The sequence below is a fragment of the Lepidochelys kempii genome, chromosome 1, assembly GCF_965140285.1.
Source record: "Lepidochelys kempii isolate rLepKem1 chromosome 1, rLepKem1.hap1, whole genome shotgun sequence".
NCBI classification, from domain to species: Eukaryota; Metazoa; Chordata; order Testudines; family Cheloniidae; genus Lepidochelys; species Lepidochelys kempii.
Window position 1 is genome coordinate 339549443 of NC_136380.1, and position 27681 is coordinate 339577123.

Genomic DNA, 27681 nt, shown 5'->3' on the forward strand with positions numbered 1-27681 from the left:
CAGTGCTCCGCCTGCATGGCTATGAGTGCCTGGATCGAGTCTGGTTGGCACTCCATTATGCTTATCAGCTGATCCATGCTTTGCTGCCAGAGCACTGTGCTTTTCTGTCGGCGCTCCTCATTCTGCTGGCGGATCCTCCTTTCACTGTCCCGCCACTTCTGCACTTTTCGATTTTCATTACTTGAATGCTGCATTACTTCATGCATCATGTCTTCCTTGCTTCTACATGGCCTCTTTCTGATTCTTTGGAGTCTTTCAGCTGGTGATAACGTGGACGGCTGCGAGCTCAAGGTTGCATCTGTAAAGCCAAAATGCAACACTTAACAGAGGCAGCATTGTTCACACCAGACAGAGCAATGATTCTTCCGTATTTAAGGGCAAGCACAGTCTACGCAATAGCATAATTTGCCCGTCCTAAAGTGAGCGCACATAACCCATGGGAGTCCGAAAATGGTGGGTAAGCACAGGGTCAAGCGTGACTGATTGTTTCACGGCTGTACTGTCCTCTGGGTTTCTGTGCCTTGGGGAGAGCCAACAGCTGTAGGAGGCCTCCATCCTGAACACGGTCCCCACATTTTCCCCAGGAGTTCGTCCTGGAAGATATCTTGCTGCTGAGGGTGACCTGGGAAGCAAGGGAGGGTCTTCTACTTCAATGCGGATTCCGCCCTGGCCCATTTGCAGCTTGCCTGTGTGGAGCAATGGTCCCCCCGCCCCTCACGGCACAGTGGTGTGGACAAGTTAGCCTTACTGGGACAAGGAACATAGTGGCTCTCCCGAGAAACCTGCACAAGCATATTGCCCAAGTTCTGGATGAGACCTTTGAAGAGATCACTGATGCCGATTATCATGATGTGAGAGAGCACATCAATGCCCTATTCTGCATCTAGGCATGCATGCAGCCCTAACCCTCCTCACCCCAAGATCCCGCACCGAATAACTTCCTTCCCAAAATAAAAGCCGCTTACCGGGAACCTCCTCTGGTGTTGTCCTTCCCCAAGCATTGGCCGCTGCGACTGGCTACTTTTCTCCTGGCTTGAGAACAGCTCCTGGCTGCATGCCTCTAGGGATTCCGGGGTGTCTTCTTCCACCTCAGCACCCTCACTCCCGCTTTGCTGCTGCTCCTCTTCATCCTGCGTTGTTGAACTGGGCTCTGAAGTGTCCATGGTGGTACTCGGAGTGGAGGTGGGGTCGGCCCCAAGTATTGCATCCAGCTCTTTGTAGAAACAGCAGGTTGCAGGGGCAGCACCAAAGTGGCTGTTTTCCTTGCAGGCTTTGTGGTAGGCATTCCATAGCTCCTTCACTTTAATCCTGCCCTACAGCGTGTCCTGGTCATGGCCCCTTTCCATCATGTCCCTTGATATCTGCCCAAAGGTATCGTAATTCCTATGGCTGGATCGCAGCTGGGACTGGACAGCTTCCTCCCCTTTAAACACTGATGTGGTCCAGCTTCCTCCCCCCGAAACACTGATGTGGTCCAGCACCTCACCATTGCTCCATACTGGGAATTGCCTGGCATGTGGAGGCATGGTCACCTGGAAAGATTTGCTGAGAGCGCTCCACGCCTCGCTGAGCAAACAGGAAGGGGATTTTCAAAATCCCCAGAGAATTTAAAGGCGGGTCTGATGGTTGGTCACCTGAGGGAGGGCAGTTGCGTTCAAAGTGATGACCAGAGTGGCTAGAACAGGCATTGTGGGACACTTCTGGAGGCTGATCAGAGCGCACTAATAGACCAGGGCGTCCACACTGGTGCCATGGCGCTCCAGTGGGGGTGCACAAAACATTATTCCACTCGCCGAGGTGGAGTACCAGGAGCGGACCAGCCGCGGAGTCAGTGCACTCTACGTGCCTTGCCAGTATGGACGGGTAGTGAGCTAGTGCACCTGGGGCTCCTTTAATGCGCTGTAATTCGCAAGTGTAGCCAAGTCCTAAGATTGTTGCAGGTACTTGAACTCATTTATTTACATGCTTAAATTGGATGAAACGTTTTGCATGTGACTGGTTCAGTTACCATAAAACTGTACCCAAAAACTGCACAACTCATGCATTTTGGTGGAAGGGACTATTAGTGTAAAACAGATCCCTGTCAGAAAAAATGCAGGATAGAGTACCCTACAAGATTGCTTTCAAAAGCTGTATCTGTCATTTTTTCTGATGTATATTTTAATATGTGGTTTAAACCTGGCTTCTGAAATTATGCCAAATACAGTCAGTCCTTGGCTGTGCTTGGAGCTAAACTGTGTTCGACTGCACCAGTGGCTGGCATCCATTATCAGCCGGTAGTAGTTTAGGCCCTGATCTTGAAAGATGATCCATCTGGGAGAACCCCATTGACTTCATTGCGTCTCTACAGGGGCACAGGAGTTTGTCTAGCCTGGCTCATAGAATAAGGGTTATAGCTAATGTAGAAAAGGCCTAGGAGGGAAGTGAGGGAGGAGTACATGAGTAACGGCAATAATACCACTTGATACCTATGTGCACAGTTCGATAGTTATTTCAAAGCTTAAAAAAATTATTCATGACTACTGCTTAATGTAACCATCCATATTAGCTGGCTTCTTGTATGCTCTCTTCCCGTCCCCGTCATTCTTATGTTCCTGGTTGGAAGTTTGTGTACATTATGGATGACTGCTGGCCCCACTGAAGTCTGTGGCAAAATTCCCATGGACTTAGTGGGGTCAGGATTTCACCTTATGACTTCCTCCCGTTCTGAAATGCAGACATGGCCAGAGTCTTCCAGGAAAAAACAGTAGAGAAGTCTGGAATTTGTAGTGTGTATTTAAAAAAATACACAAAAAAAATCAGACTTTTCTGAAAGAGAATTTTCATGCCCCTGTACATTCTAAATTAGAAAAAGGGGGTGCACACTTTTTTTTTCTGCTTTGCAGGTCTCCTTTTAAAGTGAGAACTAGCAAAAAGAAAAAAAGTATCTTCTGAAAAAAGACTTTATCCAAGAACTGAAACACTGATTCATAGCCCGTTTTTGGTCTTCTGTATTTTTGTAACCTAATAAACTTTATAAAATAAAACTTCCAACCCTTTTGCTTCTGAGCCTAATTTTTCAAAAGTGTTAAGTGATTTTTAGAATCTCAGTTTTTGAGTTTCTAACTTGAGGCACTTTTAAAGGGGGCCTGACTTGCAGAAAGTATGAGAACCTAGTCTCTGAAAATTGAGCCCTTTTAAAGTATTTCAATCTATGCCTTGGATTTTAAACTGGAACATTTCACAAGATGCAAGCAGTTTCCTAGCATATGGTACCACAATTGCCGCTATGATCTCTTGAGGAAAGTAGATTCTTTTCCCTTTCATCTCTCTCGTGATCCTCTTCTCCACACAGTTCACTTGCACAGTGCTGCAATAAGTGTCTGAGTCTCATTAGGTTTTGGAGATTTATGGGAGGTATTTGGCAGAATCCTAGTGTTCCATATTAATAACATTCTAGCTATAGTAGACTATTTACATTCATTAAATTTTAAGTGTAGACTTTAGTTCAGAGACTAAAGAATTAATTCAAAATATTAGTGAGAAAGGGTAGATAACCTATTTTACAGATGTTGTTAATATTAACTTAAGTCATGATGTATTGCCTATTTTAGAGGTGCTTTTAGGGCCTATGTGTTTTGAGACTTTTGAAGAATAAATCCGATAGCTGAAGTCAGAGATGACTATTCTGAAACAAAAGTCCCTCACGATACTTCACTTGTTTTTAGTATTTTATTAACTTGGCAAAATTCAGATACTGATACAGTATACTGAACTACTATTTTTGGTGAAGGGAGTTTAATCTTTCTTCCCAAATTACTATGCAGATGCCTCATCAATATCTCACTGTTTGTAAGTCACATATCTACAAAGGGCCTGTTCCAAAATCATATGTTTTACTTATGCCTATAAATTAAGAAATGTTTAAAGTCCAAAATGTCAATGGGTGAAAATTTGCCTGCAAGTGGAAGAATAGTTATTTCTGGTAAGAGTTTTGTTTCAATTTCTGAGCAAAAAATTTTCTTACTGGGACTGGTTAGAATCCATGTGGAATTGGCTAGATGCTGTCATGTGTAATTTTATAAATTGTAGCCTTTAGAACCAAATGCTCATTTCAGTCATGAAGGAAGCTAGCCCTAACTACTACTAATAAAAAGATGCAAGTGGCTAGTCTTCTATGATAAATATATAAACATAAGTCTTGGCACCAACAATTGCAGAACTAACCAAATACTGTAGTACAGACCTTAAAGATATTCTTTGTTACTGTGTCATTTTATCCCTGATCATACTTACCCGCTTCTTTAGGTGGTAATGACAAGACACAGGCTTGATCCATCTGTTACTGATTTCGGTGGCAAGGATTAGACCGCTAGATCAGTGGTTCTCAACCAGAGGTACGTGTACCCCTGGGGGTAAGCAGAGGTTTTCCAAGGGGTACATCTACTCATCTAGATGTTTGCCTAGTTTTACAACAGGTTACATAAAAAGCAGTCTAGTGAAGTCAGTACAAGCTAAAATTTCATGACAGACAATGACTTGTTTATACAGCTCTATATACTGTACACCGAACTTAAGTATAATATTTTATAATTATATGATAAAAATGAGAAAGTAAGCACTTTTTCGGTAGTAGTGTACTTTGATACTTCTGCATTTTTATGCCTGATTGTGTAAGCAAGTAGTTTTTAAGTGAGGTGAAATTTGGGGGTACGCAAGACAAATTGGACTCCTAAAAGGGGTACAGTAGTCTGGAAAGGTTGAGAGCCACTGCTCTAGATGATCTGTAGTAGGTATATTCCCCGTATTGCTGTATGTGGTATTTAACTGTCTCCCTGTCCTTTATGGTTGGTAGCTCTTTTTATATCTTTGGCTTTGTCAGGATGCTAAGGCTGGTTAATTTTGAACATATTTGGACACCACGTTTTGAGTTCTTGTATGTGGCAACAAGGCCATATACAACTCCCATTTTAAGATCTGTATTATGTTGGTTAGGGTGACCAGATAGCAAGTGTAAAAAATCAGGACAGTGGTGGGGGGTAATAGGTACCTATGTAAGAGAGAGCCCCCAAAATCAGGACTGTCCCTTTAAAATCGGGACGTCTTGGTTACCCTAATGTTGGTGAAGAAGTCTGCATAGATATATCTGTGTGCTGAAATTTGTTTGCCACAGAAGAACATGGAATTCATGTTTTTACAGAGAATCTTCAGTTTTTACAGTTTGTGGGGGAAAAAAAAACATACAGTGGAACCCCAATTATCCAGTTTAATCAGGACTGGGGCCAGATCAGATAATGAGGAGAATGGGCAGGGCTCCTGCTGTCGGCTTAAAAATTATATATGTAATTTTATAAAATACCAGTAAAATGTGTTCAACTGAAACCTATATATTTTGTGGCTATGGAAACTAAAGTTCAGCATTTCATTTTAATCGTGGAAAAAGATGGATTTTTATCCTTTTTATTGGAGAATTTTGTTTTTTTTTAATCTCTGAAAACTAAGATGGTTGCTCATTACTGAGCTGCCTAGTAGAGTCAGAATGCAGCTCAATTCCTAGGAAGGCTTGATTTATTTAAAATTGGAAACAGAGTGGCTATGATTAAATTACATCTAGAAAATGCGTGGAGTTTTATTGTTCCTTGTTTGCATTCCCTTAAGCATTTTTTCTTTAGTAGCATGTACATCTTCCTTTCTTTAAATGAGGGCACAACAAACTCATGCTTTTTTGGGTAGATGTAATGCTGGCTGATGCTTGATGGCTTTTTAAAAACCTAGATAGAATGCCATGAGCATTTAAAAAACTTTCCAGACTAAATATTGGAAGGAAAGATAGGGAGAAAACATTGCTGGGATTTCCTCAAACTTAAGAAGCTGACTTTGCAAGCATTTCTGACAGATTTCTATTGAGCCATAGGTTTGAAGAATAGTTTCTTGGCTCCCTTTGTGCTGTAAATGTAATGCCTCCTGGCAGTACATTTCATAAAAAGCTGTTTTCAAAGAACAACTAATTGTAATTATGTTAAAGGAGGCATTTTTGATCTTGAGTGATGAGAACTGACTAATCAGAATGGAGGTCATTCTTTCTGTTTGGTGAAGGATTGTTAAGAGCTGATCATAGTGATCCATAAAATCCAACATCAGTTAACTTTCTGTATATAACAACTGGTTTCAGAACATTACTACCCTGCACTTAAATCTTCAAGCCTTCTTCATTATTCCATATAAGTTGCTATAGTCTACTTTAACAGGTGTATATTCCATAGTCAGCTTGACAGGTATTAGTGCTGATTTCTTACCACACCAAGTTCTATTAAATGCATTAACACTAATTTAAAATTGAGCATGTTTCTTTGAACAGAATCTGTTTGATTTTAAATATTTGTATGTAGTGGAATTATATAAGGTGCACTTAATTTCCCTTGTGTGTCAATACTGAATCAGTCTTCCATAATGTTCAATATTCCTGCAGGCTGTTCGTGGCCAGCTGTAGGTGAATCACTGTAGGTAATTATTTTTTTTTAAAGATTATATGTCATGAAAAGCCACATCTGTATCGAATGCATATTTCTAAGAAAACTATCAGTGGCCGATGATTTGAAGATGAGAAAACAAACTTAAACTATTGCTCTGTAACCATTCAAGAGTAAAAGGAGACTGACTACTGTCTCGTTAATTTTTGGGGATGGGGGGAGAGATCAGTAGGACTGACATGAAGCCCAGGGAAACCTGTCTGTTTCTTTAGAAGCTGGAGTCCTTGTGCAACACTTTTTTTTTTTTTTGACAGGGAAAGTAGCAGCCAGTAAAACTGGTGTCTAATACTGCAATGTGTGAGTGAGTATTCCTAAATTATTCATTACATTGTTTATCATGAATAACAATCTGCCTTTGCTTCCGACTCATGCTGGTTTCGTCACTCTTTTTATGCTTTTGGCAAACAGGATGTTCAGATGAACTTGTTTAGATTCCCAAGGCCACTTTAATACTTAGAATTCTTTACTTTCTACAGTAGAACCTCACTAAGAGTAGGAAGGGGAAACACAATGCAGGTTATTGAATGCTGAAGGAGATCAGTGCAGGTGACCTCGTTCTCCCTGATCCTGAAGTTCTGGTGCATCTTGCTTCAACACTGGGAGCATGCAGCAACTATCTTTGGTTTCACTCCATGGCATGGCTCGATTGCCACCTGGAGCATTGAGGCAGGGGCTTACTGAAGAACATGGGAATTGGAGAGCAGTCTTTCTAAAGGCTTCCCTCCCCCTCCTTCCCCTCTTGTGTATCTTTTTACATTCCCTTTGTAGCCCCACCAAAACTGCCAGACAACTAAGAGCTTGGTCATTCTGCATTTCTCTGCCTTATTACCAACAGGAAGAGGAAACAGCATCACTCCTACATTTAGTAAAGTTCTATAACCCTTTCCTGGGTGTTACCCCAGAGCCATGGAAGGGCTTGGGGACATTCTCTAGCTTTTTCCCCCGTTGGCACAGGGAGAATATAACTCCTATGAAACTACCTCTTATACAACAGCAGTTGCTATTCTAAGCATGGAGTGCAGCCTCTTCTTCACCTATTCTGTGAGTTGCTTTTACAAAGGCCACCATACTCTCCTTATTCACACACTCCAAGAACTCGCTTTTGTGGAAGTGAAATAGTCCTCTTTAATTAAAAAATTCTTTTAACAGAATCCTCAAGATATGCTCATGCTTAACTGGGTAACAGTGTGGTCTTATTGGAACCCTGATTCTACCTTACTCCTTCCCTACTTTTTCTTTATCCTTACTTGTTATCCCACCTCAAACTTAAGTTGTAAGTTCTTTGGAGAAAATGCTTTTATCTTTTTCTATGAAGAGTCTTGACCTTAGCTTTTGGGCAGTGTAAGAATAATTTATAGCATTCTGTTCTGTGAACAATAAACTTGGAAATCAACTTTTCACTGTGGCTTTGCTTTCCCTGTTTCCGGCCAACGGGAGCTGTGGAGTCGGCACTCGGGGTTGGGCCAACGCACAGAGACACCCCCCCCCCCCCCCACATCTCCTCCTAAGAGCTGCTGCTGGACATGCTGGCTGCTTTCAGGAGCAGCACGGAGACAGGGAGGGAGCCTGCCTTAACCTTGCTGCACCGCCGACCGGACTTTTAGCGGCCTAAAATCTCTGATTGGCTTCAGTAGCCTCTGGGAGATGGAGCCCGATTCCAGGAGACTCCCGGTGAAACTTGAAGGGTTGGCAACACTACTAGATAATCTCCCCCTCCCCCGCTTTCAGTCACCTGGGGTCAGTGTCCTCTCATTGTTCTGGTCTGCTGTTGCAGTCGAAAGTAACGCCCTGGCTCTCAAGCCCTTAAAGGGGCACACACCTTTTCCAACAAGCCAGACAATGCCCCCTTGTGAGGTGAGGTCAGTCTAAACAAGTACTAATAAAAAAAAGCCTCTGTACCACACAGTCATGAATTCAATAGGTTGCTTAATTTAAATTAACTTTCTTAGTAATTAGTCTAGAGTTGTATTTTTGCTCCCCTTTGGAATTATCATTTTCATTTCCTGCCTTACTATCCTGTGTCCAACTGTACAGGCATCTCAGGGATAGAGAAATTACAACAAAATTTTAAAATCCTTTAATTAGAACTAAAATGGCTTTTCTCTACACAGTAAAGTCACTATTATAAACCCAGAAGTCTTAGGGGATGTACCAAGGTTAGAAAGGGGGATTCCTGTTCTTCTAATAGGATAAAGCACATTTTTTGAACAGGAATAAATTGCACGGTAGTGGTTTCTAAACTTCCTATTGATCTAGCACTTGATTATTTATGGTGTAAGGGGAAGAAAGTATTTCTTTGACAAGTTGTCTGACTGAAATTCTTGATTGTGCTTTGTTTAAACCAGGTATGATGGCTGTTCGGAATGCTGTAATTTATGGTGGGGATGGATTAGTTGATGAGTTGTATGTGATAAATGTAGTTTCTCATGCATTGTGTGTGTGTGTGTGTGTGAGAGAGAGAGAGAGATGCACAGAAATGTGTCAGCATAGTTAAAATCACAGACGTTTTTACTCTGTAGCTAGAAAGTGGAAAGAGCTGACCTACCTCCTCCTCCAAAACTTGAGCCATGCAGTGTGTTCAGGAACAAAAGGTCTAAAGGCCAGAGCACTGGTCTTGCTGTGCCTTGGTTGTAGCCTGTGGTTTGTTTTAATGTTATGGTTTTCCTGGAATATGTAGTTGGCTTCCTAAACTTTTCTCTGTGTGTAGTCCAGGCCACATGATTCTTCATAGGATTTCAGTTTTTAAAAACATTCACGTAGAAAGAGCTGGCTATCAATCATTTTATGCACCTTTTATAAAAATGTTTTTCCCTTCACCTTTTGTTAGCTTGTGGATTACTTTGACAGAAAAGATTTCTGAGTGATCAGTGTACAGTTTGCAAAACGGTATTAAAAATTAATTGTGCATTTGTTGCAATTCAGCTGTTATCATTGCTTCTGTCAGGTAATTTTAATACTTTAGTTGAAACTCTGTTCTCTGTGCCTCTGGCGGTGAAAGAAAAGAATGTTTGAAATACACCTAGGATTTCTAGTGTGCAGCATAATGTATAAGAATTATAGTGATATTGTATAATAATGTCAGAGAGGGGTGTGTGTGTGTTGTGTGTGAAGGAGGGTAGGGAAAGGAACCAAAGGGGTCTTTTTAGCAGGTGCTTGAGAATTTGCTTGATGGTTTTGGCATTGCTGGGAACTTGGAGTTTAGTAAGCTAGATTTTTAGTTTCATTAGTAGATCTGACAACAGATTTCATTTTTCTTCATTACTATATTTTCAGATTTCTTTGAACCAAGAGTTTTCTTTAAATGTTTTGCTAAAAAAAAAATGCACTGAAATATGCTTTTTTGGATGATGTGCCTGAGGGATTATGTTGCATCTGTCAACTTTTGATTTCAAGGATTTTTAGCTGTTTTTTTCCCTTCAGTTTTTTGGAGAAGTATTTTCTTTAAACTTTATTAATTGAAAAGGTTCATACAGCCTTTAATATGTAACTAATTTAAAATGCCTTATGCTAATACAATTGGCGGTCCTTGAGGGACTGATTTTGTCTCCATATGTAGAAGCCACTTTAAATCCCTCTCCTCAGACTGTATAGTTGTCATGCAGAAATTTTTTTTCTGAAAGGTAACAGAATTGCTCCTGCATCAGTTTTGTTTGAGCTCACTGAAGACAGATATGTAATGATCTGCAGTGATGAAACCTGTTGGAAATCTAGAGAAGCAGCTGGTGTCCTTGATCTTGCTAACCAGTAATGATTCAGGTGTTACAGATTGTGAAGGAGCTTGTGTTGCCAGCAAGACGTAGAACAGATGCTGTGAAGAAAGGTAGGAGCAGCATTGAAATATTAATTCTTAGCCCTTTAAGCAGTTTATCAATTAGGATTATCTCCCAGGTTGGTTCTCGTATAATTATTTGAAATGTATAGCCAACCCTTATTATAAGGTTGTATATTGTTGCACTCTGACATTCGTTTATTGTAGTTGGCTTTGAACTACATTAAACCCATTGTTATTTGCAACTGCAGCTGTTCTAAAAAGAATCCTAATCAGATTTATTGTGCTAAAAATAGAGTTTATTTCGGTATTTGTAACTACTACTTTTTCATAAGGACCATTTCCTTCTCTTTCTGTACTAGAAATATTTGCCTTGTGCACATATCTGAGACTGTGAAAAGTTCTGTGTAATCTGATCAGAATCGCTTTTTTGAATTTAAGTATTTTAAATTGGAGTAAGAATAAAAAAAGACTTAATCAATACTGATTGAAATGAGATAGTAACCCGTTTTAAACCCCTAAACAGCAACACAAATATGGAATATTTCTAACTTTAAAATCCTAAATGGCTCTTGCAAACAAATGTTGCCAAACTTTACCTGAAACATTTTGTCACTGTTTAAAATTAATTGATATTAATTGCTTTTGTTAAACTGTTCAGTGTGTCAAATATTTGCTACATTTCTTGGTTAAAGTGATAAAATTTTTTGCAGAAAGTGTCACGTTACACCTGATCAGAAACTTGTTAAAATGCTGGAGTTTTTAAATTAAATTTCCCATTTTTAGTTTAGTTTTATTTCAGTTTATTTAAATATTTTTAGAAGAATGTTTGATAACAAATGTGTTGTTTGAAAGGACCCTTAACAATGAAAACTGGGTTTTAAAAAAGCCTTTTATAGAAATTCACTTCCTGAGAGTACAGCAGTATTTTTCATAGTGTGTGTAATTTGCCTTAAGGCATTCACTATGTAAACATCTGTGTTTGATTTGTCTGCATGTTTTGTGTGCCTCCTTCTCAAGTAGGCTCTGAGAGGCCAGTGACCTGATTTTAAATCACTCATACCACCAGTATTAATCCAAAGTAACTCCAGAGAAGTCAGTGGAACTACATCATTGTAAAACCAATGTGAGTGCAGAATTGGGCCACCCATTACCCAAAGAGTGCAGGTATTGAATAAAACTGAACTTCCTAAACTTATTTGTGTATCTTATTTGATTTTGTGGCAATTTGGCTAATTTAATCTGATCAATGATATTATACAATAGTTTTTTGTATGGACTCTTCAGTCAGTTTGATTTATCATTTTATGAATACCCATTTATAATTAAAAAAATGATTGAGGAGCAGAGATTCTAGTCTCCCTTTTGATCTCTGTGCTTAGCTTCCATTGATGACAGTGGAATTTATATACATGCACTGATGGGGAAATAAACTGGATTGTTTGATATGAGCATAGCTAGTTGATCAGGCAATTTATGGAGTAGTGTTTGATTTACAGAAGTAGTGGACTAACTGTGTTTAATCCCCCCAGAAGTCTACCCCCCCCCAAAAAAAAACAAAAACCACGTGATTATATAAATTTTCACTTTGCATTGAAATCAAGATTTGTTTTGGACTATGTCTGGAAAAAGCTGAGGGAATGCAAATTAATTTTCATAGTTTTGTTTTTCTAGCTCTTGTTAAATGGCTGTGAATTTGTTCTTCCTACATCTTGGTCATCATATAGCCAAGGCTCACAGGCTGCTAATGACTAACTAGGTTCTAGCTGTTACTTTTTAACTTCATTATACACTTGTATAACACTATTTAAGGTTGAGTTTCTAATATTCTGAAGAAATCATCAAAAATGGGAAAATGTTAGGAGCTAAATACACAGCAGTGTGAATAAATATTCAGTTTTATATCACTTGAAGCTGTAATTGAATTCAGCCTTGGACAGTTTGTGTATGTGAAGGACTACATTCTATAGAATGAGTCATTCTTGTTAGTGTATTCAGTAAATCGAAAAATAAATTTTGTAGAGGAAGAGTTGCTTGGAAGCCCAGTGTATTAGAATGTGTGGTGGATTTAGTGAGGCATGATAGATATGTGAAGCTTTTATAGATGTTTTCAAATCACTGTTAAATGGCAAAGGTCAGTCTGGTTCACGGATACTCTTCTCCCATAAATAAAAAGTGCTGGTTTTGTTATGAGCAAAATGATTTGTTACAAAAAAAATCTTACTTTTTTTTTTAATTTTAAGATCACATTTCTCAAAATCTGAGACTAAATCCTGTCACGACTCTGCTAGTCCCATATCTGACACTAAGAGCAGGTCTACACTATGGGGTTAAGTCGACCTAAGTTTGCAACTCCAGCTACATGGAAAACGTAGCTGGAGTCGATGTAGCTGCGGTCAAATTAATGTGGTGTCTACACTGTGCTGAGTCGAGGGGAGAAACTCTCTGAGAGAGAACTGATGTTCAGAATGACAGAGTGGTCTTTGCCAGGTGAGGGCACTCCAGATGTCAGGTGAAAATATGCATCATTTAAATATTCTTTAATTCAGGCCCAGTGAGGGCAGAGGTATTATAAAATGGTATAATACATATATTAATGAATTCACATATTGTATATAGTTCTTTTAAAAAATTCATTACTTTCCCATTGAAATGTACAAGCTAATGACCTATAAATCAGTATTTTTAAAACTAATTCCCCCCCCCCCCCCCAAAAAAAAAAAAAAAGCTTATATCCAGGCTGAGACCTGGAATGGCAAATGTTAGCCAAGAGCACATTTTTACAGCCATAGCTTCAAGACTTGAAAACAGGAGTTTATAGTAAAGCCAATAACAGATCTGTGTATTATTTCCTGGAGGATTCCAGAAAGCTTGCTAAAAGAAAACTTTTATCACCCATACTTAGAATTTTATTGGTTGCACTGTGGATTTAACAGGCTAGCTGAACAATTTGCCAAAGCAGTCTATTCTAACTGCATGTCAAAAAGAGTCTTGAGCTTGTTTTCACCCTAAGATGACCCAGGGAACCAATCAAATTGGATTTAGTTTAGAAGATCTCATGATAATGTGACTGAAGAAATGGACTAACCAATATAGCTCCAAATCCAGCAAACACTTACACATATGAGTAAAAATATTTCCATACATAATTTTTTGCAGGGCTGGAACCACACCTGTGTTTTGTATTTAATATTCGCTATTGCTGAATAATAGAGTTCATTGTCCATTTAGCTATTCGCAAAAACAGTATGTACAGTGGATTGTCAAAAATGTAATGCTGATAAACAAAATGACAGTTAATGACCAATAATTTTCATTTGTTTTATAAATTTTAAAAAAAATTCTAGATTTGATTTTTGCTTTAAAGGGCTGCTGTCAGTTTAAATTCAAGCCAAACTAGGTATTGTAAAAAAACAAATTTTATATAATAGAAGTGTTTTCATGACTCTCAAAAATTCCAGTGGAAAGGTTATTGAACTATTCCTTTTGCATTACTGCCATCCCCAAACCATTATGCTAATGGAAGGCCAATTAATATTCTCAGTATCTGGATGAGACAATACAAGTGAAAGGCTAGTTAATTTTCACTGTTCAAACTCAGAGAAATATTAAAGGTAATGATATTTGTAAAAACTTTAAGTTTTTTAAAAATCTTAGGGCTTTTTCTTATCTATTACAGAAATCTTTAAATTCTTTTAATTATTAAAGGGCAGATCTGAAGACATAGAAGTTAATATGCTCCCATTGATTTTAATGGACTCTGGGTCAGTGCCTTTAAGCTAAGACACCCTAGACAAAAATCTCTCAAGAATTATTGTAATTCAAAGCTAGACATTCCTCAACACTTAAATCACCATTCTAAAAGGTGTGTTATGCTTATTTCTGTCAATGATTCCAGCTGTGTTGAATGGAGAGTGAGTCTGGCCCCTGGCATTTACCTGTTCTCAAAATATATTCACTAGTGGTTTAGGCCTTCTGAAATTGATTTCTGGATTTTCTTCCCATGGTTTTACTGAAAATCTTGCAGGACTCATTTTCTCGGTGGCTGCTGCTTCAAATGCTTTTGTACTGAAACTTTGATTGGGGCAGAACTTACTTAGAACTTACAGGATGTGATGAGCTGTGGCTTAGGCTTAGGAGCACTGGCATAGAAACAGCCATTTAGGAGGTCTGTGTTGTTACAATATCTATTGTTGTATACCTATTCTATAAGAATACTGTGGAAGTATAACATTGTATAAGTATAACGTTGTTTAAGGGGACATGCTGGATACATTGTATATGAGAGGGCATGCCAAAACATGTTACAAAGTATCTGAGGGAGCACACGTAGGGACAGTTAGCTTTTGAATGGAGAAGCAATTAAGATAGAGCCAGCACGTCTAAGAAGCAGGCATCAGAATGGAAGGTGTGAAGGGCAATTAGTTAAGTTAACTGGAAGCTGTTAAAGGAGATTGTTAAGGGTGGCAGGTAATTGAAGATACGTGACTGGTCTCAGGGATCTCGAAGGGTGGTGACTAAAATCTTTTTCTTCTTTTGTCTGTAACTTCTCTGTAACTTGTTCTCCAAAAAACTGTATAAATTAAAAGACACAAGCCCCACTCGGGGGGCTCACTTCTAAATGTATTAGCAGAGCAGCTTTGCTAATAAAACAGAGTGGTCTGATAAATTGCGAGTCTGAATCAAACTTTGACAATACCTATTGTTGATAAGCATACAGTTGTTTTCCCCAGAATTTAGTAGTTTAGTTGTCTGGGTATAATGAACAGGTGCTGTTAGATAAGAATCTTTCGTTTGGCTGGTGTGTTCATGAATGCGTCTTTCACTCTTGGAGTTAGAGGTTCAACTTATGTCAAAATAAAAAAAATCGTCTTAGCTCTCTTGTTCCTTATCACAGAACAGCCATACAAAATTGTACATTTGGCAGATATATCATCTTAGTGTTAGAATAGCAAGGATATTGGGATGAAACACTGAAATACTTTGGTAGATTAGAAATCACAGGTAATTAAAACCTTGACTCTTAAAATTACAAAGGTGCTTAACATACCAAGGTAATAGATGCCTTAATAGCTAAGAGAAAATTGTTTCTGCCTTCTGATAGATTGTAGTGGGGAACAATAGATTTGGTCACCGTCCATTTAGCAGCACTGGATCATAACTTCAGGGTAATGCTGTTTAGATGAAAATCTACTGTTTATCAGTAGGCAGAGGACTATACCAAAGGCAATGAATTCATGGTAGTGTATGGGAAAGCCCATGAATATCTTCCATTCTAAGGTTAGGGGATTTCCAAAAGCTTGCACCTAGAACAATGGGATATCGGTTGGGCAGGATAACCTGTTTTTGATTTGTCAGTAATATAGGTGATAACTTTTGAAGCTTCTGCCTGAATTTATGCACAAATAGTGTAGGGCCTGGGCTGTGCTCTTCATTGTTGGCCTTGATGATCAATGAGGCAGGAAACTGGCAGCATTTTTTGGTTTATCTTCTTTTGGAGGATATAGAATGGCTTGATTTTTGTTTTTCTCTTGTAAAATGTCATGGGCACTTGCTGTAGGAGTTCTCTTGTTACTTTGAGTGATGGTACAGCAAAGTATCATAATCATAGTCCTTCATGGGAACCAGAAAAACTGCAGAAACTAGTCTTCACAGCATTTCAATCTCTCTATTCAGCCTAGCCTCTTTGATACAAAAGCTACTGAGGGTTTTGCCTTTAACAGGGATTTCAGCATTAAGTCTTCCCCTTCTTATAAGGAAATCCCTTCATAGTTAAAGGAAGAAACTCTTAAGGAAGAAACTCTTAAGATAGGCTTTTGAAGAAATGGGTCATTTAAAAAATATCTTGATATTACTCTTGCTTTTTTTACTGCTGCTTTTCTTGAGAAAATGTCACTTTCCTCCATTCCCTCCCACTTCTCAGAAAAAACTTTTTTTTGTTGTCTTCAATTTTTATGCTATCTTATATTTGGATGAGACCTTGAAACCTGAGGTTCAGTCTGCTCTGCACTGATACTAGTGATTTTATGACACTGTTAAGGTAGGGATTTTCTCTATTGCCTTAAATTTCCTCCCCTCTTCCCAAGGAAACTTATGCAAGAAGTGGCTGCCTGTCTGTACTACAGATTGAATCATGTTGTAATTGGATCCTCTGATATGGTTGTACTTGTACTGTATATGTGCCCTTAGCTTAATATGTAGGTTCAAGATGTTGTGGGGAGTTTCACCCCACACTGATATATCTCTCGGATAATTAAACAATATGCTTATTAGAGAACAAATGACTTATAATGAGTGTTCTAACTTATTAAGGGGACTTTTATCTAACATGTTCAGTTTTAAGCCAAGTAATGTTAGTTTTTGCTACTATTCAGTATCTCTGACTTTCAATACTGCTATCTTGTACAGAATGTAAATGTGCTATTCCTACTGCATTCCTTATCCAAATAATTTATTGCCCTTTAAAAATGGATGGCTTATACATGTATCTTTCCTTCTCACTTGTTAGACATCAGATGAAGTGATTAGGAAAGGTTTCAATACTGCTTAGCAATATCTAGTCATTAATGACTAGATGTGTTTGTTTTGGTTTTTTAGTATTAGGTATGGTTATATTATCAACAAAATGCTTGGATGTTATGTCAAGGGATTTATCTGTGGCTTACCAAAATTAGTTCAGATATTTTGAGTTTGATTCGGTTTTAATGAAACTTTAGAAAAGTGAGGTAATGTGAATTTGTATGCAGTAGTGCTGGTCAACTACAGTTTACTCCTGGGGGAATTCTGCGCCAAAAAATTAAGTTCTGTGCACAACATTTAAAAACTGCAAAATTCTGCTTATGCTATTTGTCAGAATAACACAATGTAATCATGCCAGTTCAATTATTTTGGTAATTTTATTTCAAAATACCTGTCAGTAGGTATGTCCTTAAGAGTACAAACAACAAAAGAGATTGAGGAAAAGCTCTTTGACAAATAAATTCCTTACTAGGCATATTAATAGAGAACTTTGAGTAATAATTCGTTTAAGCTACAATACAGAAGCATATTTCCCACACCCCTTAGAAGCAGTGCAAAGGCTTGGGGGAGTCGGGGGTAACGAAGCTGAGGGAGAGGGAAGTAATTGCTGGGAAGGAGCCTGGGAGTGAACCTGGCAGGCTGTTGGGTATGGGTGGGAGAAATATGGAGCCATGTTTTTTTGGCAAGGGAGGAGGGATTGTTAGGGAATTGGGGAGCCTCTCCCATGCAGACCCTGGCTGACTCCTAGCCTCTTCCGTTCAGTCAGGCACATCTCCCCCATCCCCATGTGGTCCTCCACCCTCTGTTCTGTGGCCCTGCACCCTCCTCTCCTGTCCCCATGCGTCTCTTCCCCCCTACTCAGCCACCCCCCATCCTCATGTGTCCCTGCACCCACTCTCCAGCCCTGGCTCAGTGCTGTCAACCCACTACTCCTGTGCCCCCACCCCAGTCTATGCCCCCTACCAGCCCTTCTGAGCCCCAGTCTGTGACCCACCAGCAGTCCTTTGTGGCCCGCTCTGTTCCCCCCTGCATATCCTGTGCCTCCTCACCTGGCCCCAGGGTCTGTGTGCTGTGAGGAACGCAGCCATTGCCCCCTCCCTAACCGTGGCTGGCTACTCCAGCCCGTGAGCAGGCTGCTCTCTGTTCTGGTGCCACAGCAGCCCTTGGTGGGCAAAAGGTGTGACTGCAGTGCCTCTTTGGCAGAATCTATTTTCTACAGGGGTGGGGGGAATCTGCAGGGACATGAATTCTGCACATGCGTGGTGGCACAGAATTCCCCCAGGAGTAACAGTTATTGTCTGAAAAAGAGGGTTGGTTTGTTTTGCGTTGTTTGCCCCTTGGGTCAGCCAACTTCATTACGTTAAAATGTACATCTAACCAATGAAAGCAAAAAAAAATTCGGAGAAAAAGAAATAACTGTTTTGTGTGTGAATTTGAGGTCAATGAAAGAAAGCAAATAAACTGGCTTGAGATAGGCATAGCACATGAAGTTGCTCTCTGGGCTTCCTATCACAGCTTGGCACTCAAATGTGTAAAAAATGTAAATGAGTGTCTAAATACACACAGAATATGTTTTGTTTCATATTCTCTGTGTGTATATAAAGTCTGCTGCAGTTTCCACGGTATGCATCCGATGAAGTGAGCTGTAGCTCACGAAAGCTCATGCTCAAATAAAATGGTTAGTCTCTAAGGTGCCACAAGTACTCCTTTTCTTTTTGCAAATACAGACTAACACGGCTGTTACTCTGAAATCTAAATACACACACTAACTTGAGAACTTAATTTAAATTCTTGCTTCTGCAAACACAGTAAAATCTTAATTTTTCTCACTGTCTCTGAGATCATCTTGTTCCCTTCCTCCCTATTTAAAGAATAAAAGAGTTCTGGTATTGTAATTGCTGTGATCTTTGGTAGAGAGAGAGAGGCATAAGATAGGCACCAGCCAACCCTTTTGGGATGAAAAGTGTGTGTGTGTGATCATATGCTCTTACACTGGAGAATGTGATTTTGGTCCAGTCATTGGAGAAGAATTTTCATGGTACTATGTCACTGAAGCAGATTTAGCAGGAGCAAACTGAACCAAACTGGTGTTTTGTGTAGCATGGATTTCCGTTAGCCCTCTGTGACACAGAGGCCCATTTGTGGTTTACTACTCTGTGTCAGCAACTCCAGTCAGGCCTGACATATTCACTGGACCTCATACATTTTTCATGATATTTATTTAAAAGGTGACACATAATATATAGTTTAAAATCTAATATCTCCCTGGTCATTAATATTCTTGCATTACAGGGTCTGTATTAAGAGTTATGGATAAGAGTTATTTATGTCACTGAAATGTTTGTAACAACTCTGTAGGTGAAATGATGGATACTCTCTGATTCTAAGTCCTGGAGGCTGTGAGCAGGCAAAGGAGACAAAACAGGTTTTTCCCTATATAAAAGGGAAAGAAAGTATTGTGGCAGACACCCTGTCCAGGAAAGAGGGCTCTGACCTGCTGTCTCAGGTCAGCCAGTGGCTAACCTTCCTGCAGCAAAAGAGAGTGGAGGTGTGACCCTAAGAGCATCTCAGTGCCAGAGGGCAAGGGGCTCACTGGTATCAAATAATGAGTTTCAGCTGGCCTGACCAGTTCAGTGTACCCCAACTCACTAGGGTTATAATCTGTATCTAAAAGGTGTCCTGTAACGTCACTGGAAAGCCATTAACTCACAAATCATTAATATTCTTGCTTGATATATGTACAGGGTATATATTGGGTTATGGATATATGCGGGAATTAGGACTAAAGTGTGTTTAAACTAAGCATGTTGGGGGAGTTGGTAGACAGGTCTGTCCTAGACAAAGGAATGTGTTTGCTTCTCTGACCAACCCCAGGGTTAGGGAGAGACAGTGAAGTTTTGTTTACAAAGCTATCAAACTATAAGTGGGGGAGGAGACAGCATGATGAAAGGATGAGAATGAAGCCTGGTCTGGGTTTTACTTTCTAAAGAATATATTGCAAGGTTTGCTGGTCTGTAAAGACGTGAGGTTGAATCTCAAGTGATAAGCAATTGAATCAACTGATTGTATACAAATATTACTATATTATAAAAGTATATTGAGGGAGCTTTTTTATGAAAGCTTATGACACACTGGTGATATCATCCTGAAATAAGAAAAGGAGTACTTGTGGCACCTTAGAGACTAACCAATTTATTTGAGCATGAGCTTTCGTGAGCTACAGCTCACTTCATCGGATGATGTATGTTTTAACACTCTATGAGGAATTATGAATACTCGCTGCTATTATGCTTTATAGCCTGTGACCTAACAAAGGGAGAAACAGGCTTTCCCCGAAGGCAAAAATGGTAGGTATCTACCTGACTCCAATAAAATTCAGGAAGGTGTGACCAAAAACAATGGAAGCCCCTTTTACATTCAAATCAGCAGGGGGATGAGAAGACCAGAGGAAGGAAAGAACAGCATGAGGTCATCCTCCCTCTTGAAACAAGATAATTCAACTTTGAAAGATATAAGCAAAGACAGAATTTTTGGTATCCACTAGTAGATGGACACAAAGGAACAGAGCTCTTGCAAGCAGACAAAGTGGGTCCTTCAACCAAGGGGGAGTTGAAGTCTCTGGAAAGTGAATATAGATGGAAAAACCTGCTTAGGCAAAGATCTTTCACCTAGGAAGACCAGGGAAACCAGCTGCTTGTTCTTTGTGGAAGATTCTGACTGAGAGAGAGTGAGCTATGGCTGGAAAGAAGAAAGACTGGTGAGATAGCTACCTTGAACAAAGACTACAAGTCTTAGTCACTAAAAAATGTGTTCTGTTTTTACTTGTAACTCTGTCTTCATTCCATATACTTGAACTCACTAAATCCCATGTATATTTTTTTAATAAAATTGTTTTATTTTTATTATAAACCAGCTCAGTTCTGTTTGAAGGGAAGGGTATATTTACCACGGTAAAGTTAAGCTGTAATGTGCTTTTGTCTTTTTAAAGGAGCAACAAACCTTATTATTTCTCTGAGTGATCCCGGTGAGGGCTGGACACTTCAGGGCACATGGTTTTGGGAAAATCTGGGAAAGCAGTGTGTTGGGGGTTACCTTGCTGGTTGTAAACAAGGCTGGTGGAAGCCAGAGTGAGGTTGTGGGGTTGTATATAGGTGGCGGGGGTCAGAGCTGCTGAACCAGGGCTGTCTACTACACAGAGGCTTCGGGTGTTACCTGTTTGTTGGTATGCTGGCTATGATAGTCTCAGGTGGGGAGTTACAGCAGCAAAGCATTTGAGGTACTCAGGACTACAGGTCAAGTGATGATCACTCATCCTGGATTGCACTCTGGATGCCATGACTGCTGCCTGTTCATTGGCATTTTAAACAGAGAGAACTCTGAATTCCAGCCTGATGATAGATGTGTGTGTCATGTGTCTTTCTATCTCTGTTTGTTTAAGATTGTAAGACGTTTAGATCAAGGACTCTTTGTACTATATGGTGCTGAGTGCATTCTTGGTTTTAAACAAATTATATACTTTTTTAAGATATAAGCTTTTGAATGTCTTATGTTTGTACAGCTCCTAGCATATTGTGGTATTAACAGAAATAAATACATGGAGACCGGTAGAGTCACATCTGCTTCCCTGTCTGCATGCCCTGCACATTTACCTATGGCACTAGAAGTGGTGCAGGAGTCACAATATTTCCTGCCTTTTCATATTTGATCTGTTGGAGAAACAGAAATTCGTCTACTTTTGTGGTGCTGGCACTAGTCATTAATACTGCAGTACTTTTACTACCTCAGCTGGCTGGCTAGATCCCTGCAATAGGCAAACTTTTTTTTTTAAATATATAGGCTTCTTTTATCTTTTTGTTTCTTAGAAAAGAAAATAGTTATCAAAATTGAAAATTCCTATTAAAAATCTTTCCATATCAGGTATTGAATTGACTGATTCTTTAACTAACAGAGTGACGCTAAATAGTCTGCACATCCACCCATCTTTATCCACGTTTTCTAAAATGCTGGGAGTGCTAGCCTCCAACCGAGAGCTTGTTTGGCCAAGACCAATATCTCTTAAATAGCCTTTCCTTCAGTCTGCCATAGCAGAGGGAACCTGGCAGTCAGTTACAAAGACCAATCAAAAACAAGGTAGTTTTTGTAAGTACCCTGATTTTTAAGGAGATTCTTGAAAGAGAAGAGGAAAGACAGTTTGTACATGAGGAATTAGTGACTTTTCTAATGCTTATGCAAAATTTTGTCAATTTTTTTTTTGAGCCAGAGGCTGTGGGTTGACTCATCATGTAGTTTCTGGTCTTTAGAGATATTATATCTTGATGTGAATTTTGCAACATAGGTACATCTCTACTTTTGGTATAAGGAAATGTCTAGGAAGGGACTTGTAAATTTGACTGCATGTCATCGGATATTAGCCCAGTATTTTAGAATTTGTGGCAAAGCAAATCATTTTACTAACTTAATGTAGATGTACTTTCAGGTGAACATTTCATTGATACTTATATTTGGGGAATATGATGAGGATTCTGCAGCTTTTTATGATAGCAAAAATTATTTTGGCACATACACAGGCTTTTTCTTTTGGATCCTCAGTGTTACATTTACAATAAATTATACAATAATATCTATCTTTTATTAGATAATTAAAAGGCCCTCTTTTCCCTAAAGATAAACTTGCAATGTTAATATGATGTATATGCATAAAGCAGTTAGAGCTGACCTAATTTTAAAATTATTGCTTTTATTGTAACCCTTGAGCAATTTTATACTCTCATGCTTATCAAGTTTGGAATTAATATGTTAAATATGAATATTAGCCTCTGGGTTTAGCAATTGTGACATGTACACAGAATTTTTTATTCACTAACTCCTGTGGCGGATGAGGTTTTGTGTTTGTGTTAAAAAAAATACAGTGTGTGAGAATAAAGAGTAAAAACAGAAAATAACTGGTGTGTGGAAAATAGTATGGTGCAGAATCAAATGCCAGTAAGTGGATTATTTGGTGAATTAGAACCTGGTAAGTCTTCAAAGTGAGACGGTCTCAGCCAGAGAGCCACAACAACAAATGATTATATTAGTCTGTTGGCTCATAATGTCTTGGCCTCTTTCCTGAGTTCACACAGCTTCCAGGATAGTTTGTCTGGCTTCTCCAAAGTGTCTTGTCTTTAGATGCTTTCATGTACCTGTACCTCTCTATGGCTTATAGGCAATCTTGCATCCAGATGCCTTGAACCGAAAAATAGCTTCCACTCCACTAGACCAAAGGCTCTCAAACTCGAGGGTGGGGAGAACATGGAATGTATTCTGGGGAGGCAAGAGAAGCTTTAGGGGAAAAAGACAACCTTACTGCGCACATTCAGAGCTGGGCAGCCAGAGAGCTGGCTGGGTACCCAGCTTTGACGGTAGAGCTGCCACCGTCAGAGCTGGGTACCCAGAGGTGGCATGCTATCGTATTGGTGTAAACTACTACAGACACAAAGAAAGGGGGCGTGTTCAAATATGTATGAGAACCACTGTCCTAGGCAGTAGTTTCCACTGTTAACCAGTTATGTCATAGCAAATCTAAATACTACGCTCCCACTGGAAGAAGATATTTGTCTCTTCCCAGCTGGCTACAGTAGTTCCATTGTAAGAATTAGAAAACCATTATAGATCAACAAAAGTGTCTTTCAGTAAGTAGTCTCATTGGAAGCCCAAGGAATCTGTCCCTCCCAAAAATTACAAATCAATGTTAGCAGTTAAGCGACCCGGAAAAATGTTAATTCAACCCGAATCTGAAGTTCAAACAGAAAACCTAATTAATGTCAGTTAATTAAATTCTTGGTGGGAATGGGAAAATAAGTAAACAAATGTGCAAATCTCATGCTAATCAGAAGCCAGCAAAAAGCAGTCTCTAACTTCACCTGTGTTACCAGTATTCTGAGCTTATTGAGGCTTCATTATGGGGGAAAGTGCACAGACATCACTCATAGCTGTGGTGAATAGCCTTCTGTCTATAAACATAGGAACTTCATCCATACTTATCTTGCTAAAATTCCTTTGATACTGTTAGTCACCAGACCAAGCTGAATGAATAAAGATCTCAAATAGGTTATTAAGAGAGCCTACAAGGAATAGATGATGTGATGGATCCAGGGCCGGCCCACAACATTTTGGCACCTGAGCTGGAGAGCTCAAATGACGCCCCCATGCCTCCTCGCTTGGGCCAAAACTTTGGAAGGTCTCAATTCTACCTTCTTCCTGTTCTACTCCTCTTGGTACTGCTCTGCTACCTACCCCAGTAAAGGAGAACTAACAACTTAAAATGCCCTGTTCAAAAATTTTAAGTAACACTCAACTTTCAAACCCCTGAACAGCAAATGTAACTCTTCTTGTCTGCATAGTAAACACTGACATTTGTATCTGTTTGAATAATCAAAGTGGTGCTTTCCGTGCCTTCTTGGTTGCAAAGATTTGAACTGCTTCCTGAAGGTCCACAGTCTGGGCAAGTTTATGCTTTGTTGAGATGGTTGCAAGGCCGACCAGCCTCTCCTGTGTCATTGTGGAGCACAGATGTTTTTATTAACTTCAGGTTGGAGAAGCTATGTTCTCCACTGGCAACTGTTACAGGAAGTGTTAGAAGTATGTGCAGAGCAACAAAAGCATTTAGAAAGAGGGTGGTCATCTTATTTGTGCACATATATTCCAGAACGGCCTTTGGAGTTGATCCTGCTGAAATGTATCTTGAAAGGGCTTTCAGTTAATCACTTAACTCACTCGCATCAATGTCACACATGTCGTCATGTGTCAACACTGTCTCTAGTGCCCTGCATTGCTGGTGTAGGTGGTCTTCAGGTATAGTGAGGAGTTTTGGAATATCATACAACATCCCTAATATACTTCTGTGTTCCTTGAGCTGCATGAAACGATTAACTATTGCACAATCTATCACCCGATTAAAGAATTCAACTTTGAATTATTGTTTGGGGTCTCTTATGGGATTATCCTGTGCCTCGTAATCAAAATGTCGTCTTCTGTGACTCTTGTATTCCTGAATGGGGGGGAAAAATAGTTTCAGTGTGAAGTTCCTCTGCCAACTTTTGTGCACTCTTCAGAACATTTTGAAATCCCTCATCTGACCGATAAGACTGTAGGTATGACTATACTTTGTCCAGTTGTTCCATTGCTCCAGATATATCAAGGTCAGGACCTTGGAGTCTCTTGCTTACAACATTTATTTCAAACAGTATGTCATGTCACAACACTAAGCCACACAGAAATTTGAAGTTATGTATGTTTCTGGTGATTCCATTTCCCTCTGCCACTGTTCTCCCATGAACAGTTCCTGTCATAGCATTATCCTCCATAATGGCAACTATGGCATCATCTGTCTTCCCAGTTTGGTGTGTGTTAGGCTTTATCACCTCCACTTGTCTTTCCCATCATGTGGCACTCAGTGGTTTCAGTGTCAGAGAGGATGTTGCTTCAAAATTTGCCATTGATGAGCTGATGCAGAGAAAAATAAATAGATGCTTTGAATTACATCAAAAAATTCAGCAACCTCACTCGAAGCTGATGCTACATCACTGACCACCAAGTTCACTGAATGAGAACTGCATGGGACAAAAAAACCTCGAGGGTTTAACTCGGATCCGTGTCTGCACTCCTTTGTTCTTTCCTCTTGTGTTGGCACCATTATCGTAGCCCTGATGTCTCATGTCAGCTACCGCAATTCCCATATCTTCCAGCTTTTTAAGAAGCACATTTGTCATACCAGCTCCTGTAGTATCATCAGTGTCAATAAATTCTAGAAAATGGTCTCTGACAGTCACCATTGCAGGGACATTTTCACTAGGTTCGGTGGTTTTTACAAAATGCACCATTAAAGTTATTTTTTCCATATGGCTGATGTCAGGTGTGCAGTCCAGAATAACAAAGTAATATCTTGCTGACTTCAGATCTGCCACAATCTTCTGTTTGACTTTTGTTGCCAGTAACTGTATAATCTCATTTTGAATTTTTTCCAAGGTAGTGGTGTGTGTACATTTCTTAGGTGGTGGCTCTTCTTAGATGCTCCTGGAGTACAGTATCAAACTCGGCCATCAGCGCCACAGTTTTAAGGAAGTTTCCATTGTTTGGCACATACAACTGATCTGAAGTGCCATGCAGTGCTAGGTTTTGGGTAGCAAGCATTCTCACAATGGCAATGAGCCTTTTCAGAACATTTTGCCAGTAAAGAGAGACTGATGCAATCTTCTCTTGTAGCTGATCGTCTATGGTGGCCTTTAACCTTAGTCTCATCTCAAGCTCTTTCCATCTGTGGAATGTTCCATCTGGGAATTGGTCCTGCTTTGAGCAGGGGGTTGGACTAGATGACCTTCTGGGGTCCCTTCCAACCCTGATATTCTATGATTCTATGATTCTATGTTCTCTGGTGATTTGCTGCCTTCTCATGGCCTGCCAGATTTTTCCAGTCCTTTGTTCCTGTAGAACCCAATGTGGCTGGAACATTAGACTGGAAGAGTTTGCAACAAAAACAGTGTGCAGCATTCTGGGTTTTTGAGTACATAAGCCCTGGCCTCTCCACTTTGTCACCATTGGGGATTTCACAACAGTAATGTGTTGGATGGAAACTTCTATTTTCATTGTCTTTGGGGAACGTGAAGTTTTTCACTTGCTGTGGCCCAGGCAGTATAGGAGAGTCCCTTAGGCTGCTGCTCAAGTGGGTCCACAGTCCTGGATCATCTAGACTTAAGGAACTAAACTCAGTAACAGCTGTTTCTTACGTCTCCACCACACTCTTCTCTGATCTACACTTTTCTTCAGGAATGTGCCTGGTTACATCCATTTGAGATGGAGATATGGATGCTGCAGTAGGTGCCAGATCACCTGCACTCTGACTAACTGGAAGATCAGGCATCTCCTTACCACTCTCATCCTCACTGGGGCCGGAAGGCTAACTGTGAACTTTTGTGTCTATGTATCTCAGGAGAGCTCCTTCCTACTTAGATAGAATAGCTTCCTTTGCTTTTTCTTTTTCTGAATGCTGCCCCAGAGGGGCGTTTTCTTCTTTCACTCATGACTGCTGTTCTGTGCCAGCTGTAGTGGCTCTCAACACTCAGTTGAAGGGGACAAATAAGCAGGCTGGTAGCAGGGCCTGAGTGAGGGAAGGTATCAGCGTCTTAAGGGCTTAACTGGCTCCTACTACTTCAGTTGACTGCCTGTTCTTCTCAAGTGGGTTCAGGGAAACAGCAGGAAACAGGAAGCTCCCTGAGAAACTGGTGTTAATCAGTCCAGGCTTCTGGGGGTTCTAGAGAGGTACATAAGAGGCTCCTCCTCTCTCTCCCTGCAGCTCCTGCTGCTTTGTTATTCCCTCTCACCTTTTCTCCTGCCTGCCTGTTATCTCTCTTGTGCCCTCGTTCCTCCAGCACAGCACTCCACCATCTCTGTGCATCTAGAGCAGAGATTTACCAGCAGAAGACACAATTTTCTATACTCTGGGTCCTAGTGGCGCCCTCCACAGTCTGGCACCTGAGGCCTCATGGTAAGGCCAGCCCTGAATGGATTGAGCAAGGAAAGCTACTTCTTGGAGGTCAGAAAGTATAGGGAAAAAGTGAGCAGAGTTGGACTTCACAAAGGAAATTAAAATCAGTAGTAAAAGGATCTATAGCCATATAAATAAAAACAAAGATGAAGTGGGCCCACTAAGCATAGAGGGGAGGTGGATATTAAACATAATCTAGGTGTGGTCCAACATCTAAATGAATACTTAGCCTCAGTTTTTAATAAGGGTGATAAGGAGCATAGGGGCAGTGGCAGGGTGGCTAATGGGAACAAGAATATGGAATAGAAATTACCACGTTTGAGGTGGAAATCAAACTCAAGCATTTTAATGGGACTAAATTGGGG

At 40.0% G+C, this 27681-nt stretch overlaps 1 protein-coding gene across 8 annotated transcripts in view; it reads left to right on the forward strand.

Annotated features, from left to right (window-relative positions):
• USP6NL (USP6 N-terminal like) overlaps positions 1–27681 on the forward strand; it is a 215753-nt gene that overhangs the window by 27503 nt on the left and 160569 nt on the right. Inside the window, exon 1 of one of the 8 annotated variants that reach the window (XM_073328774.2) lies at positions 8056–10329. The exons of 6 other annotated variants lie outside the window; for them this stretch is intronic. In XM_073328774.2, the coding sequence (XP_073184875.1) occupies positions 10257–10329 (73 nt within the window). In that variant the 5' untranslated portion in view covers positions 8056–10256. Of the gene's footprint in view, positions 1–8055; positions 10330–27681 lie in introns of those variants that run through there. One more of the 8 variants, XM_073328775.2, reaches the window with a different exon arrangement.